Genomic DNA, 18,704 nt, shown 5'->3' with positions numbered 1-18,704 from the left:
AGGAGACCGTGTGCCTGATGAAAGGTCTAACGCTAAGACAAACCCCAAATACGAAAAGAGCGAAAAAAAGAAAAAAAAAAACTGTATGCTTACGCAGAGGAAACATTTTATATTTAAAATCAATGGTTTCGGTGCTAATGAGAGCACGAGTTTGAAGAGCTAATGGGTACCCTCAAGGCAGTTGCTGTTCTTTCTGGAACCGAAAATGTCAGCGGTGTCATCCAATTTACACAGCGTATTAATGGTATCAATATTATCCAATTCAATTTCAATTTCTTCAAAAGAAAAATAAATTGAAGATTATTTTTTGCGCATAGTATAATAAAACAATCTATGTATATACATGCAAAATCAGGACCCACAAAGGTGTTTGGAAAAGTAACAGGTCTCAGGCCCGGCCTTCATGGTTTCCATGTTCATGCAATGGGTGATACCACCAATGGCTGCCTTTCCACTGGTATCTGTGATTAATATCTTATCTGCACTCTCATCTATTGATTTGCAGAAGATAGGAGAACTAAAAATTCAATTATTTTTACTGGATAGGAAGGAAAATCTTATGATCCTATGCCAACATTATAATTTTAGGCCCACATTACAACCCATTCAACAAGGAACATGGTGCTCCTCAGGATGAAAACCGGCATGCTGGTGATTTGGGTAACATAATTGTTGGCCAGGATGGTATGTTGTTATTGTCTTCATCTTCCATTGTTCTTTGTAGTTTACTCTTAAAACTAATCTGATGTGCAATCAAGCTTATAATCTATAGATAGTGCTAAGGGTTTCTATTCTATCAAAATTCGCTTCAGTTTTCCTTCAACATTTGCGGTGTTCAGAGTATTGTTCAACCAGATTATCACTTTGCCCTGCTACTAGAGTATGGCTAGCTAGGTTGTTTAGGTTTTTAAAATTTGAAGAATAGTTTCTTGAATTCATGGTGATGTGGTAAAGTGCCAGTTCAACTGGCGGTCCATCTTTGGTCTTCGTCTAATATTTTGCCAATTGTTTTTTTTTTCTCCAAATGGATATTTGTAACCTGTATTTGGGTTTTAGCAGCTTTGAATTCACCCTCTTAGTTTTAGTTCAACGATTTAGTGTTATAGGGTTGGTTATGAAAACATGGTATTCTTTTTCCACTAGGATTTTTGATGCAGGAGCATCTTGCATGGGAAAATTATTGACCAAAAAAAAAAAAAAAAATTGAAAAAAAATTGGAAAAAAAAAAAAAAAAATCGTGGAGGAGAGAGAAAGTGACGAAAATTAGAGGAGAAATAATTTTAAAAAATAAAAAAAGGGAAAAAGAAGAAAAGAAAGGAAAAGAGGATTTTTATTTTCGAGGTGCATAAGTGGCATAATAGAAAAAATAAAAAAATAAATGGTTGTCATTCCATTTATCGAGGTGTGTGGAAAGAATTCTAAAAAGTTATGAATATTGTAGAAAGTTTTGGAAGTTGTAGAAGGTTGTGAAAGATGTAGAAGGTTGTGGAAGTTGTAGAAGGTTGTGGAGGAATTCTAGAAGGTTGTGGATAAGTCATGCATGGGGTGGTAAGTGCCTATTTAAGCAAGGCATATGAGCATTTCTAAATAAAGCTCAAGAGAAAAGCTTGGAGAAGCTCAAGGAGAAGCTCGAGAAGTGGAAGCTCAAGTAGAAGCTCAAGAAATGGAAGCTCGAGGAGGAGAAGCTCGAGAAGTGGAAGCTCGAGGAGTAGAAGCTCGAGAAGTGGAAGCTCGAGAAGAAGGTGAAAGCTTGGAAAGGGGAAAGTTGTGGAAGGTGAAACTTTGGAAGAAAAAGCTTCAAGGTGAGAAAGTTGGAAGGTGTTAAAACTTCAAGGTGTGAAAGAGGAGGAGGAAGTGAAGAGTGAGTTTTCCTGAGTTTGTGGACAGAGCGCCGAATGTGAGGCAGTTTACAACAGGATTATGGTGGAGTTGTGAGTGTGTAGACAGAGCGCCGAATGTGAGGCAGTTTACACTTGGATCTTGGATAAGGTTTGTGAGAAGAGCTAGTGACTGAGGTTTGGAAACAAGAAGGTTGCTTGGTGGCTTGCGAGCACAAGTTGAGATCTCGAAGGTTTCTACCAGAGTGTGGATCTGGACTAGCTTAGGCTTGGATTGGATCTTGAAAGATCTTGGAGAAATGTTATTGTAATTGCTATTGGATTTTCAAGTTTAATAAAATTGCTTGGGAAGTATTTTGTTATCTCTTTGTCTTCATATTGTTGCATTCTTGGTTGTGAGTTGGTAAGGGTGGTGTGGCCCTTTGTCAGTGGTATCAGAGCGTACCTCTATCAAGTGGTATTAGAGCGTACTGACATCAAGTGGTATTAGAGCCGTATCTACATTAGTGGTATCAGAGCAGTACCGTCATTAATTTTCAAATTTGTAACTGGATACACTACTAAGTTGTGTACTACTAAGGTGCAGTGACCGACCTTTGTTTACTTGTAGATATTGACATATTTTATTTCGTTTTGAATCTTGATAGCCTGAAAATCAGATTCGAAAACTGTTCTCCATCTTGGAAACTTATGGAAATTTCTGCCAAAGGGACTGGAAACTCTTGGAAGATTCGAAAATAGTTCTGCAGTTCTCAGCTAGACTCTTGGAGCTTCTGGGATTGGATCTTGGCTGTTCTGACGTTTCCAACATTATAGCTGAGAATTTTTTTTTTATAATATATCAATCTCCAGGAATGACCAAGATAGGTAAAATGGGCCAAAAAGTACATCAGTTACAATAGCAAAGAACTAGGGCATAAAGTACCCTATACTTGAAGCAGATACAATAAGGCACGCAATTATCAAAAAACAAGGAAATGAAAATTGGGTTTTAACCCAAAAATGGTAACCCACAAACCAGTACAAATTTTAGTAGAAACATGAGGGAAGACCCCTTAATGTACTGGAAGCAGACGAAGACCACTCAAGTGGGGAACCAAACACCTCAAGTACTAGTAATTTGGGATGCATTGGAGGAGGCAACAATAATATCATCAATCACCATCAATCACCATGGGAGTGCCACGTAGAGTATATGAATGCTTGTTGAAGGCAGTCTAGGGTTAATCCTATAGCGTATTGGGTTATGAGTAGTTAGCTTGTAGCTACCTTAATTCTTAAATTAGTTATATAGTCATTGTCATATTCATACGTAAGTAGTTAGGTCATCCTAGGAGTTAAAATTCATTCTTCAAGTCTGCTTGGGTGACAACTAAGGCATAATTAAGCATATATAGGAGCTGGTGGCTAGTTATTATCATAATATTGAATGTTATTTCTTGTTAACAACTATTGGAGGTATCCCCTTAAGTGGAGTAGGAGCTTGCACCCTTAAAGTGACATAATTATTAAATAATAAATATTTGCACCATAGTTATTATTATATTTGTTATGATGCAAGTTGTTTCATTACAACTGTTATTACAGCATGATCCGTTCCCCATGAAGGAAAGAAAAAAGTTATATTTTTTGGAGGTCATTTTGGAAAGTGCATATTTTTCTCATTGTGGCAATTTTTCAAAGTTTTTCAAGGACACATTGAGGCCACTAGAGTCCAAATTAGGGGTAATTTGGGGTAGATTCTTTAAGCGGATTAAGAGGTTTCCCCCTCAGTGTTGTATTATTATCAAGTATCTGCATGTTGTTTCATTACAACTAGTATCAAAGCATGACCTGGAATCATGAAAGCAAGGTGATATTTATCATTTTTTAGTTAATTTTGGGAAGCACACATTTCTCTGTGATTTTGGCAATTTTCTTTCTAATTTGAAAAGATTAATGAAGATCATACTGAAACTACTATAGTATTAGTTTGGAGGAAATTGGAGTAGAATGTAAAGAGAAACTATGAAATTAAGGTTACATCAGAGTTTCTACCTAAATCACTACTAAATCTGAAAATAGATGAATTTCTTTGATCTCCAAAGGATTTATCATGAACATATTTTTTGTTCTTGTCTTTTATAGGCTCTTGGGTTTCATGTGCATGTTTGCAATTTGTGCAAAAGCCTCTTGGCTCTGGTTGTCTAATTCTCTGCTATTCCACAATTTTATTTTTTCATCCACCTTGCTATTGTTTCTTGTGGACTTTCTCTTGGCTCTACTTGTCTAATTATCTTCTGTTCCACAAGTATTCCCTTTTTCATCCTCCCTGCCATTGTTTCTTGTGAGGCTCTATGATCACCGTTGCAACTTTTACAAATTTTCCACCTTCATCAATAGTTCCATGAACAATGTTCTTTCTTTCTTTTACTCCATAGGCAAGTTTGCACTTATAGGACACTTGCTCAAATTCTCCAATCCTTTGCATACCCTCATTTTTACACTCTTCTTTTCTCTAGCACTACTAACATCTAGAGTTGTGATGCATGAGCATCTTGGGGTAGTCAATAATCTTGTATGTTGGAGTGGTTGTGACCTTGGAGTTAGAGAACTCGGTTGAAGAAGAGATGATATTGGGGTGGTTCTTGGTTGTAGTTTTGCTTGAGCAACTTGGTGATGCATAAGGTGCTCGGTTGATATTCTGATCGGTGGAACTAGTGCTCAGTGATGCTTGTGGGAGATTGGTGGATGTGCTTTCTTGGTATGCTAATACTTGGCATGATCGGTGGTTGCCATTGACACTCGGTGGTTTGGCTCATCGACTGTATATTCTTGGGAGGTTTGAGCAACCAACTTGGTGTATTTAATATGTTTTGCGCGTGATCGTGACGTGGATCGATTGTGGGATGTGTGTGGACCTTTTTGGGATCTTGGTTCATTTTGCTATTTTTATTTAATGATTATTGTAAGCTGTCTAAGGTAGGTTATGTTTATTTGGGTTCTAGATGATTCTATTTGTAACAGGTTGACTTATGGTCGTGCAAGTATAAAAGGAGGGTTTGGGTAGTGTTTTGGTATGGAGTCAAAAGGGAAGTAACTGAGATTTAGTTAGGAATCTAGAGTTGTGAATTGTGAGTAGAGCTAGTAGATGAGTGTTGGCTTAGGAAACAAGGAGATTGCTTTGTGGCTTACGAGCACAAGTTTAGATCTTGCTTGTAGTTTCTACTAGATTGATGTGCTGTTGCAAATGGACTAGCTAGGTTTGGGAGTATTTGGATCTTGCGAAGTCTTGGAGAATTGTTACTGTAACTTCTTTGTATTTGGCTGTAAACGAGAAGGCCTTACAGCCCGACACATTACATGTAATCATTTATTGATGAATAAAAGAAGTTGATTTTCTATTAGATCTTGAGTTTTGTGTTGTATTTTCGTTGTGTTGTTATTTGCTGGGGGCTTGGTCACCTCCATTAGGGGTTCTCTCGGCCTTGTACTACGTCAAATTGCATGAACATTTGCATCTTGAGTTTCCATGCCCTCTTCCTTGAATTTTTCACATTATTACATTACCATTTTCTTTCTCCCTTACAAATTTTTGGATATTGTCTTGCGCCTCCATAATGTGCATCCCAAGTCTTTCCTTCTGTTTGTTCAGGCTTGTCTTTCTCATTAGCTTTCCCCATGCATCTTTGTAAATTTGTTATCCATTTTTGCATAGACTTTTAGACATTCCTCACAAGTTGTGGTGTGCACTGCAAACCCCAATCCCCACTGGCTTTTTAAGCTCCCATGCACATATGAAAATCTAATTTGTGAATTTATGTGAAGACTTTATTGTTTGAATAGTAAACTTTAGCTTCTTCCTTGTACAACTCAAGACATTGTCAATGACTCAAATTGAATGCAATGGGGTTGTACAACCATTCAAATTCCACCAAAATGCTATTAAACTCTTTAAGGCGCAAATTTGGAGGAAAGGCCATGTGTGCACGATGAAAATAGTTATGGACAACATGGATGTGAAAGATGAACTAGATCATCTATAGGCCGACAAACAATACCAAGCCTACTCCTTTGATCATGGGAAAAATGTTGTCCTAGGTTCGTTGACAATAGATTTAAGGAAGATTCTTTGTGCTAATCGCTATACATAAATGTCACTTGCATGCAACTCTTGAAAACTCACCCGACATATAATGCAATGCCAGTGGAATACCATATATACGTGGATGCAATATGTTTTCAAGGTTGTTCTCTTAACCTATTTCTTACCCGATTACCTAAGCATGCTTTAGGGGATCCATTAGGTTAGGGAGGTTGCATGATCATAGGTTTCCATGAAAATTTGTAATAGTTTAGATGTTGCATGATCATAGGTTTCCATGGAAAACTATAATAATTTAGACAAATTTCCTAACCTAGTTAATATTTCTCTCTTGCTATAGATGTCGACCTTATGTACGGAGGTAAGATAGATAAATTTATTATTATCCAACGGAATACCAACAAGAGGACCTAAGGGATTGTCAAAAATAGAACAACCCAACAAATAGTGGGAGCACCAAATGGTGTCCGTAGAAAGACAAAACAACAAGCAAAGAAGAACCAAAACAAGAAGGAATTCCCAAACCAGGCACAACGAACCAGTGAACAATCCATTGGGGAAAAATCCATAATCAACAGATACCCCACAAGACAGGAAATCCCAAAACATCTTTGAAGATTATCAAGGGTCCTAGAAGGAAGTTGTTGTTGAGTGGAGGATCTATGTGGTCTCACCGCCCTGGGAGATCTTGAAGGTGCTCAAGCATCCACTTGGTGCCCTGCGTGGAGGGTACCATTGTGAAGGAAGTATTGAGCTGGTTGTATTGCAGTTTTGGGGGTACAATCCGCTGAAGGGTGTGGTCTGTGAGCCTTTGTGTCTCTTGAAGATAAAGTGCAAGGTGTCTTTGATCAGTATATGTGAAGAAGGCTGGGATAGACCGAACTCCTCTAAGTAAGTAGTAGAATCTCCCTTTGATCTCGTAGTAGAAAGGGGCAATGGAATATGAAGTGAGTCTCAGTCTCAAACTCCCCTAAATTAAAAATCTAGCATATCTTGTCCTCCCTAACCAAATGGTGGTCACTTTGGATGCTGAGACGATGAGAGCCTACTTTGAAAGAACCAAGAGTTATACGGAGAGCATGGGACCAAACATGAGAAAGTTATGAGAGTTGCACAATAATCCTGTTATGTGACTTGAGGAAATGCTCTGTGTGGAAAGCTATCTTAGGACACAGTCCCTATGGGGGTAGGTCCAAGTAATATGAATATAGTCTATAGATTTCAGTCCTGATATGTCTATTTAGTTCCTGCCAGGGTGGCAAAAGATGAGACGGGGCATCCAAGGAGTATTGGAAGTAGGGGAGGTGATCAATATTAATCCCAAAAGAGATGAGGCCAAAGTGAACCAACAACAAGCACGACTAGTGGGGTCCAAGTGTGCAATAGCCTTTGAAGAACAGTAGGCCAAGTAGGAATATCTATGACGCTCCCCCGGAGGAATCTGCATCACACACGATGTAAGAACCACATCAGATAAAAAATAGTACCAAGTTTGAAAGGATTGGCCCCAAACTTGGCCAAAACAATGTTGTGCAGGGTAGACTATCTGCATCTTAGAATCCGTTCAAGAAAGAGAGTCTGGACCCTTACCACCAACTCAAGTAAAGACGTTGCCTAAACCACAGAACCATAAAGAACAGTTGGTCTAATCAAAGTATCCAAAAGGGCATTGTATCTCAACAAGGGCTAGAGAGCCATAACCCTTGCTAATGCGAGGCTGAACTGTTAGTCTCAAACTAAAGTGAGGTTTCGAGAACCTAACCCCCAGATAAGTGTAAGAGGAAGTAATCTCAATCACCTCCCTCTGGAAAAGAAAGAGGAGGTGAGAAGTCTAAAGGGCAATTGAAGACCATCACCTTGGTCTTACTGAGGTCCACTGTCAATTGTTGTAGATCGCAAAAATAAACAAGGTTCTTGTGGAGTCTTGGAGCTTCTTTGATGAGGAGGTCTCGAGGACCACATCATACGCAAAGAGTAGGATAGAGATCAACACTTGGTGAAGGTAACAACCATCCCCAAGAAAGGAGTGTAATTGGAGTAACCCCTCTAACTCATCAATGTAGAGTATGAACAAAGTGGGAGACAAAGATCAACCTTTCTTCACCCCAATAGTACTATGGATGAAACTCGATAACCATGAGTGTAATTGATGTGACCAACAACAGACTCAAAGTCTCATGGTGGCACTCATGAGAGTTGCTGAAATACCAATGTCTCATAGTCTAGGAATAAGACTCTCCTGGGGACTGAATCAAACGCCTTGCGAAAATCCACAAAGCAACAACAAACCTTCGAGGAGCGATGGAACACTTATTAATGCTCTAAGAGTCAAAATGTGGTCCATGGTTTGAAAATTTGGATGGAAGCCCATCTGCCCTCTAGCCCTAGCCTAGCGTTGATATTGTTGATCGAGCTCACGAGAAAGAATGCCATGTAAAATTGGCATACAATTTGGAGGTGATTAATATTGCAACATCAGGTTGCACGTACAAAAGGTAAAGTATATTTTCTTTATAAATACTACGATATTACATTACTAATATAATGTGCATTTCTTTACATTATTATCCCCTTTTATATTATGATATTAAGTAGATGATTATATATATTAAATCCACAATAATATAAGAAGATATTGATAAGGTGCTTGTTTTAATTTTAGAAGGGCATTTTAGAATTATAAGTTAATTAATTATTTGGTTATATTTTTCTTACAAAATGATTAAGAACCTATAGTGCCACTATTGTGACATTGCTCATCTCTATATAAATGGTTTCGTGCCAATGTAGAATTGGGAGTCGTCTTTATATAAATGGCTAAGATGGATTGATGAAATCTTGTAATGCTAGTATGTGAGGTTTGTTCCCTCATATAAATGGCTTATAGTGCCAGTGCGTGAGGTCACTTAACGTATAAATGGCTATCATGCCAGTGCTAGACATGAGTAACCCTGTATAAATGGCTAGATGAGAATGAGATAATGGCCAAAATAAGGGTAGAATTATATATATATATATATATATTTGTTAATATTTAATTCTAACATTTATTTGCAAATATTAATGTCCCAATCTAATCCTAAATATTGGGGACATTAAGTCATTTCCCCCAAAGACTAGGCCTACTCTTGGAAGCCTACGATCCAAGAATAGAAACCGAGCATACCAAGAGTGAAATCGAAACAATCAACACTCGAGAAAACTTCATCGACTTCTTCACAAGTCGAACCAAGTCACTCCAACACTCGCAAAGCATTTGTTTAATCACACAAAATGGTCAACCAAAATACAAAAAGTGTCACATCAAAACAAGATCCTTCAACAAGGAACTTCCTATGTGCTAGGAAAACGAATGTAGCCATGAGTTAAACGCTATGAGGCAAGGAACCTACCACTCTACCTTGTCGTAGGTGCCTATCTACAACATGCACCTACCAAGTGACCACTAATCAAGGTCAAAACACCAAGCACTTCCAAATTGAATTGGAATCAAGGGGAATAATCATCCCGAAACGCCCAAAAACACTACCATGCAACACATGAGCATTCGTGAATCCAAACAAACTCACCCTCAACACCAAAATGATGATGGTTCACTACCCAAAATTGCACTCTCCTAAGGGCTTCTCTCAACAACTAACCACCAAGCATAGGAGCAACTTAGCCACTATGGTATAGAAAGCTCAACTATCACTAGAAAATGGGTTACTTAACCAACTAGACGGGCATCACCTTTCAACTACGTTGCAAAGAATTTCATTGATGGAAAAAATCGAAAGTTTAATGGTTTACTTCTCACTAATGCAAATGATGGTAAGATGTGTCCAAAGATAACATGTCTCTCTAGCAACCGGCTGGAAAAACTACACTTAACTATTGCTAAACTCAATCTCCAACCTCAAGTCACCCACAAAAGAACAACTTGACAAAGATAGCATCTTGAAGATGCAAGCTTAGGGAGATAGAAATTACAGATCATTAGGATTGGGAGGGAATTTCTCTTAACCTCCGCACTAAATCAGCCCAAGATGCATTGGGGGAGAACTCACAATACCACCAACCATCTAAATACTCATCCACAACTAACTGTGCTAGTGGCATAACCATGCCAACCTACTCACTTTAGAGAGGCAAGTGCAAGGGAAATACACCAGCATTGAGGCTCACAACTAGGGTCAACACTCAAAGGTGAATTAAATTGCACCTAATCCTCCAAGGATAACATCTACTCTAAAAGAGGAAAGCTCCAGAGAAGCGCATGGTCATAAGACCCATGATCAAAGATCAAGTATTCTAAGCATTTAGGTTGTGCGATAATGCACTAAGAAATAATGACCTTCACTCTAGGATAATGCACTAAGAAATAATGACCTTCACTCTAGGAGCCACCAAGAGCCATAACCTTCATAACCAAGCTCCACTTGACTCTGCTTAAAAGAGTAAAAAGTGTCTACACAAGTTCTATGACATGAAGAACCTAAATCAATCTAAGGACAACAAAAAGGCCACTCACGAAGGAGTCCAACAAAGCAAAAAGCTAACCATCCTGGTTGCCAAAGAATGCAACGACCAAAACGTCTAGAACCACAGAAGAGGAGGAATACTAAAAAGCAAATAATAAAAAATGCTAAATCCAAATAATCTCACTTACATAGCCAGGATTAAATCAATCATCTTTTAAGCAATTACGAATATTTGAATTCAAGATAGAGCAATACAGCAAGAATAAATTACCATCTAACAAGTACGTACTTTTATCAACTCTCTTTTTCTTTCATAAAAACATTACATTTATTAACATTGAACGAAAGAGCATTTTCGTTACAACTTTACATCTATACACAAACACACTTGTATGCTCTTTGTGATGTTATCCCTTGTACATACTATCAGTGGTTCAAAATGAACATGATAGTCAGAATGCACAATTGGGCAGCAGTATAAGACATTCAGAATAGTCATCATGAAACAAAAGAAAAGTTCGAATAGGGGAATTGTCAATTCCAACAGTAAATCTAAAAAATATACATATTTCAGCAATAAATCAACTCTGACAACTGTCATGAAGAGAGCGATAGAGAAATCTTGATGACTTGACCAAGCAAGGAAAATACCAAAACAATGCTAGCCCAAACAACACGTGGAAAGTTCCACCAGCCAAATAAAATAAGGAATCAATTGAATCACATTACATGGGATGATTGAGAACAGTCATCCAAGAGGGATAAATCGCCACACGGTGCTAAGGAATACATCTTCCTAGTATTGTTAGGGAACACACTCACACACATCAAACTATATACCTTTAATAACCTCATGCATATGCTTAACTACAATTTCCTTAATTCTTTTCCATGCAATGCAACATTATGATATGAAACAATATAACTACAACTTTCATAAGCTTAAGAAACAAGGAATTTGGGGACGTAAGTCATTAATCCAAATCATTTGTTGTGACAAATTACGACTTCTACAATGGTCTCACAATATACACTCATTTCTCAATGAAGGGAGACATTTCATTACTACAATAATAACAATGAATTTATAATTGTATCCAATTAATTTACTTGCAATAAGGACACAAAGAAAACAACACACCACTCTCCACAAGGAGCAATGCAAGAGGCACTCAAGGCCAAAACATGGACACCAAACAGTGACTCCGTCTAAGGGGTCACAAAAGCAACCAGCCATACTAAGGCACATCGATTCCAACTGCATAACAAGGGTTAACACAACACATCAAAAGCCATGCTAGACCAAGGAACAACATAGCTCCAGCCGCCAAGTAATCCATACGCATGATCCCCACAAGGGTCACTAACCACTCAAATCCACGAGAAACAACCCACAACAAGGTCTAGTATGCTCGGATGAGGTTCTCACCAAGGGGTATCGTCCATCCTTGCAAGGTACACAGTTCACTTCCTTCTCCTCACTACTCGAGTGACATCTACTGGGTAAGCAAGTTCATCCCAAGTAGGTACCCAAGCAACAAGATATTAGGTGCTCACAAAGAGACACACACCCTCACACAACAACAATCATCAACCATATGGGCAACATATACATAGAGATCCCAATATATGAACATGGGCTCTGATACCATATGTAATGCCCTGCCTGGGGATCCTTGGAAACAAGGATAAACAAAGATTGACATTTTTTTATTTTTAAAGATAAAGCATAGATACATGCAACTACAAACATAAGATTCCAAAGATTGCAACGGAAGACTAAAACCAACCACCAAAGACCCCCAAGCATTCATCACTAACTACCTGTTCATTTCCATGTACATGAGTTAAACATACAAGGCTCATTCCATTAGTATATTAACAAGGTTGCGATGTTCATTTTAAATCCCAAACACAAATTCCTAAATGATTAAACCGTACAAGTTCATTTACCATATGTCTAGAGCATGATCAAATTCGTGAATAGCCATCTTGAAATTAGGCTAAGTCTGAAATCCTATCAACTTTAGGAATCTGAAATTTTTATTTAAACTACTAGAGGCTTGAAACCCCTCTCAAATGAATCGCTTTATATATAAAATATATCTTAAGTATAATAAATGATATATTTTATATACAACCCAAGTTTTGTCATATCCCCATTTTAAGATAGAATTTTAATAATAATTAAATAATAAAATGTTATTAAATAAATAATGATAATAAAGTTATATTTATAAAACTAGAAAGTAATAATTATTTAATCTATATTATTAATGAAATAATATTTAGTATGATATTTTAAATAATTAAAAAAAATAAAAAATTTCAAAGAGTAAATAAATAAATAAAATTAAATACAAGAGACAATATTGTAGAAAGTATGTTAACTTTCTAAATAGAATTTCATAACAAATAATAATAAACACAAATAAGTAAGTAAATAAATAATATAACATAGAATAATATAAATTAACTAAATCTAATGAAAAGTCAAGAGAGCTTTAACAAATAGACATGACTCCTTAAAATTAAAATATAAAAGGGAGGAGAGTTTATTTTAGAGAGGGAAAAAAAAAAGGAAGAGGAGAAGAGAGGAGTTCAAAAAGGAAAAAATGGAAGAGGAAAGTAATATCATGAAGAAAATAAGGAAGTGACTTTTTGAAAAGGATTTGTATTATGAAAGCTTGTGACTATTGGAAAAGAAGGTAAGAAAGGTATGTTTATGGATTATATTTGTTTAATTATATATATGTGTTTATTTATATTAATGAATCATAATTGTGGATAATATTGTGCTAACCTTTGAGATTAATACCATGGATACTAATGAAACTTGAAGCATGGAGCAGGCGAGATATTTAAGATTTCCATTGTCTGCCATGGCCGAGAGTCAATATCAAAGCATGGAGCGTGTGAGATATTTAAGATCTCCATTGTTCGCCATGGCCAATAATCGACATACTAGAATAATCTGATGTTGTCAAACATATGCATATGTCGTTGGCCTTGGGTAGAGGATGCCCGTCCAAGAAGAATCTCAAGGGTTGCGCTTTCGAGATGACGGCAGCGTAGCTATGAGCTATGAAGCCTGATCTGGAGATGTCCTTAAGATTGGGGTTAACTTAGAGGGTAGAATAATATAGTTAGTTTTATTATTATTGTGATTCTAACATTTATTTTTGCAGGTGTCACTTGTCCCTGACTAACCCTATTAGTGGTGACATTACAAGTTTCTAGAGGAAAGCAGTATGACACAATACATAACTATGGTATGATACTTTACCAGTATTGTACGATAGTTCTGCTAATTGGGGACGATACTTCACAAATATTGTACAATGTGCTGTTCTAGTGTCGTCCAGGAATAAAAGCAAGGTGTAAAGGCTAAACTAGGGAGCAAATAGGGTTAGAACCTCCATACCAAGGAGTACTGAAACCACCAAACTCGAGGAACGAACACTGGAGAGCATCAAAAGCATAAAGAAGATCTAGATAACCCACATAAACAACATGCTACTCTAAGACATGATAAGTAACATTATAATGAAGTAAAGCAACATCCTCACTGGATACATGTACATAAACAACATCTCAAGAAGGAAAGCACAAGCAAAGAAGCAACCAGACTAAAACAACCATGCTCGTTTCTTCCCTACCATAATGGCATCATGAGATAACACAAATCCTAGCCATACCCTCGAGCATGAAATCTCAAAACACCAACAAGATTGTTGGTGTTACCTTAAGAAATTCATCTGACCAATAGCCATCAATAAACATCACATGAACAAGTACATCTAACATGCTAGTCTACCAATAGCGATGGTAATCCATAGCAGTGATAAGAACATCATCCAAGCAATAAGATCTAACATCATGATAAGGGAATGCACCAACTAAACTTACTAAGCATCATCTAAAACATGATATCAAAGGATCCAAGGTAAAACATAAATCACAAGGAAACATACTCTAGATATACTGAAGTACCAAGGGAACATCCAACACCAGCCTTAAGACTAGAAGCAGACAGTCTCTATACACCAGTCCCTAGCAGTGGTATAGGTAGCTACGCCTCCCAACCGCATGGTACTCGTAGGCCTACCTCTACCATGCTGATGGAGATAATGACCCGACCACAATCACATAAGACAAGCACCCATAGCTAGCACACACGTCAAGCAGAATATGATACCGACAACTATATGCTCATGAAGACAATACAATACATCAGGTCACTAGTCAGACCCACTATAGTATAACTATGTAAGGACTATAGTGGAGTGTAGGTTGCTTGGCATGAGGAAGCCCAAGCTATGTCTGTGCAGTAATATCAACTCCAATTAGGAGGCCACGCACCATGCGCTCGCTTGAACCGTTTAGGTGTTCTCTTGTCTTATCATCCGTTTAACACGAGGATGCGTCCCCCCCCCCCCCCCCCCCCCCCCAAAAAAAAAAAGGGCCGTTTCGGAGACAGGGACATCCCGGGGATGGGGGGACGGTGTCTTAGCGTTTCGGGTGGTGCCACTTAGAGCGATACTGCCGCCGAAGACGGCGAGACGTCTCCGAGACGGCTAGAGATCTCCGAGATGGGGGAGACATCTTCGAGACGGCGAGAGGTCTCCGAGTGTGGGGGGACACCAAGGAGTCTCCTTCATTGTGGGGGGACGCCGAGGAGTCTCCATTGATTTGACATTTTGATTTGGACTATTGGAGACTTGTAGTTTTTGTTTGCATTATATACTTATTTTGATATCATGATTCATGGCACATGATACTTATTGTAATCATCTTCATGTCATGACTCATATGATCATTGATTACTATTAGATAGTAGAATGTAGATACTCATACTATTGATTTGAAGGCTGATATATAGAGTTTAGACTAATATTTATTATTTGTTGATGTTCAATGTTTAATGTTCATTGTTTGTTTGTCATTTGATCATGAATCATGATGTTCTAGTTGATATGGTATATGCTATACCATATGTATAGTATATACACCCTTGCTCGTTCCGCCACCCCCCCCATCCGTCCCCCTACCGTCCCCAAATCAAGGCCCCTCTGTCCCCCTGTCTCCTAGGGCGATGTAACTATGCTTATCATTAAGTTTTATTACCCCATTTTAAATTTTAGTTATCACTTGGTATAACCTCTTTACGTTACCTTGTCAAAATATTAGTGACCTCGGAGTATACGAGAGAAACCATTCGACAAGTCTACCCTACATACCCATGCTCTTCACATGATGAGTGCCCAAAGGCAAAGCAAGTTCCCAACCCAACCCCCAAATGAACAATCCCTCAACCGGCCTATATTCGAGAGTTTGGGTCTCGCAAGATCTCGTCATACGCATGTGCACATGCTTGTGTGTGGGCACAACCATCTTCACAATTGTAATCACATAATACCAATACAAGGATTGGATATGAGAAATGTAACAAATGAAACAAGTATAACAATCTCACTCAACCGGTCTATATTCGGGAGTATGGATTCAACACGAATTCCAAAAATGCAATAAATCACCAAGTATCATGAACTCACTCAATCAGCCTAAAGCTAAGAGTATGGATTCTACACGAATCCCAATGTCCATGAAGTAGAAGTACAAGAAGAAAGGAAACATGGAATACAATCCATTTTCATAATCCAAGAAGACACTGCCAAAACCCCAACCAAAATGGGTGGCACACAAAACGAGGCAAGAATAAAAGCCCAAAATTCAAACTTCTCAAAAAGAAACAAAATTGAAATCCCAACTCAGGAATAGGGTCACAAGACCAAGGATCCATTAAAATTCACTAAACAAGCTCAAATTCACACTCTGGCAATCCAACAAAAGACACAAGTCCACAAAATCCAATAGGGAAACACAAGCTCAAATCAGGAATAAAAATACCCCGGAATGCCCTATAACCATTCTGATTCCACGATGATCCTTAATTAAAAATGAGAAGTCTGAAATAAAGTTCTCATTTGCCAATATAAGCACTTTTTCCAAAGTGACTTATGAATTAGGTTATTAAAATAACTTAATAACCAATTGGTCCCTTTCCCAAATTAAATCAAGCAATTCCAATTAAATCGGAATTCACCTACAACAAATTTAGCCAGCAATAAAATAAAAATTAAATCAATTAAATAAAATCCCTCTAAGCCATTAAACATCATTTAATTTAATCTTTTGTGAAACCATTGTGGAATTATAAATGCATAGACACGCTCACGGGTCTAATCACATAATGCATTATGAATCCAGATTTACCAATTACCGGAGGGTCAAGATAATAATAAAAGATACATTGTCCATATAGGGACGATATTGGCTCAACATGAAAGGTTTGATCACTAACTTCATGTGTCACTGTTGGGGATATAAGTCCTACACAATAAACGAACACAATCAAGTGTAGATGCACAATATATTATAGCTGAAACAATAAGTACGTAAATTGCGTAATTAAGGCATCTGGTTAATTTCACTTAAATACTCATTTAAATAGCCCATTTTGCATATATTACTGAAATAGACAAGATGAATATCTGTAGCACAATGATTTATCTATTGCATATGGACAAATTATTTTCTAATTATAGCATTTCATACTGGAATTAATAACAATTACTCCATAGCATAAAAGGCACCATAAACATATAAGCCAACATGGTCAAACACATGAGTCGATCACTACTGTAGGAACCCAATCAGCTGCAATAGACCAATAACACAGTGCAACCATTGTTCCCATCTCAGAGTAATCACGGAACAACATCGTGATATCACGTCAATCCAGGTAACCACTGGCCAAACCTCAGTGAAACCATCTAGCAGATCATAATCTCATAAATCAAGCATAAGCATAATCAACCAGCTAATGCAATAGTATAAACTAAATCACCCCAAGGGTGTCGATCACTCACGGGTCCCAATTAGGATCACTCGCAAAGCAAAATCATCAAGGTTGCATCCATCAAGATGACTTACATAAATCAAATGGGAGAGGCACTACATGGAGAAAATAAAATATATCAAGTGTTATCATACAAGTAGAGGAATAATGTTGCAAGTTCTCTTTTGGCACATTTTGGCTTGAAGTAATGAGGTGTTTAACACCTAGATAACAGTGCACTATAAAGTGTTTTGTAATGGTCCCTTTGTTACATGTGGGATATTGCTGATTTATGATGGATAATGAATTATGTGTATTATATGTGACATTTTATTGTTTTTATAATTTGATTGTAGACACTTTTTCCTTGCATGTTGTGATTTTATTGCCTCATCGGGTTTGGTGCTTGTTAGATTGGTTTAGGATATATCATTTACATTAAAAGAATCTCTTAATTCTATTGTAGTCTAGTTTTTGATGTAGTGGATTGTGAACTCCCCACACCTAAGGTCTCCTACAAAACAAATAACCTTTCAAAAGAGAGAATGATAAGAATAGCTTGCTTGATTATCGGTGCAAGATCGAAGTAGTTGAATGTATGAGGCCTTTCTTATAAGGCAAGGTATTTAGGATTGATTAGACACGACTATGACATGCCTTAAATCTTATTCAATGAGAAAACTAGCTTCACAATCATTAAATGACCAATGATTTGAGAATTAAATGCTGAAAGATAATATCTTACAACAACTAAGGCCTTCTAGAAAGATTCTTAGAGCCTAAGTAAATATGTGAATATGACCTCCTAATAAATTAGTAAGGTAAAATACCTTATTCACACCAATAGTTTCCTACTCTACTTGCATGCACTAACTAGTTTTACAACTTTGGTCACATCTCAAGGGGAGAAACACTTGAAGGAAATATTTAGAGTTGTGTGCATGTTAGTTTCTCACTTGTCTCTATAGCTAATTGCTTTTCCAATAGATATCAGTGATCATCACTGTTACCTCGGCACAGGGGTGCGGGGGCACGTCGGGACAAGTTTTGGGTGCGGGACAAAAATGGCCTCAATTTGGGGACGGTGGGGGGACGGCGGGGTGCAGAAGGGGGATTGGGGGGGGAGGAGGGGGAGGTGGTTGCATAATATATAATGTATATGACTGAAAATGCTAATTATGAAATGATACTTCAATATATTATATAACATACCAAAGATAGTTGAATAGAGAAAATTGAAATGTGATTCAGAAACCATAAGTTCAAGCTTGAAACTTCATAACGATTACCAATGACCATTTAACAAATTAACTTAGTTCAAGATGCAAGATTCAAAATTCATTGTTCAAATATGAATATCATAAAGATGCTCATGATGACAATGAGTTGAGTGGCATGAAACAGTGAAATGAAATAAT

General features: G+C 37.5%; 1 protein-coding gene across 2 annotated transcripts in view; it reads left to right on the top strand.

Annotated features, from left to right (window-relative positions):
* LOC149550836 (superoxide dismutase [Cu-Zn] 1-like) overlaps positions 1-18,704 on the top strand; it is a 45,265-nt gene continuing 26,561 nt past the window's right edge. The window contains exons 1-3 of one of the 2 annotated variants that reach the window (XM_089786404.1): positions 1-244; positions 356-457; positions 589-684. In XM_089786404.1, the coding sequence (XP_089642530.1) occupies positions 163-244; positions 356-457; positions 589-684 (280 nt within the window). In that variant the 5' untranslated portion in view covers positions 1-162. The remainder of the gene's footprint in view (positions 245-355; positions 458-588; positions 685-18,704) is intronic. The other variant, XM_089786403.1, reaches the window with a different exon arrangement.

Source organism: Cupressus sempervirens, chromosome 6 (genome assembly GCF_028749045.1).
Source record: "Cupressus sempervirens isolate cs-2001-9-10 chromosome 6, ASM2874904v1, whole genome shotgun sequence".
NCBI classification, from domain to species: domain Eukaryota; kingdom Viridiplantae; phylum Streptophyta; class Pinopsida; order Cupressales; family Cupressaceae; genus Cupressus; species Cupressus sempervirens.
Note: the sequence above shows the minus strand (reverse complement) of the source record. Positions and strands in the feature narration are given on the sequence as shown.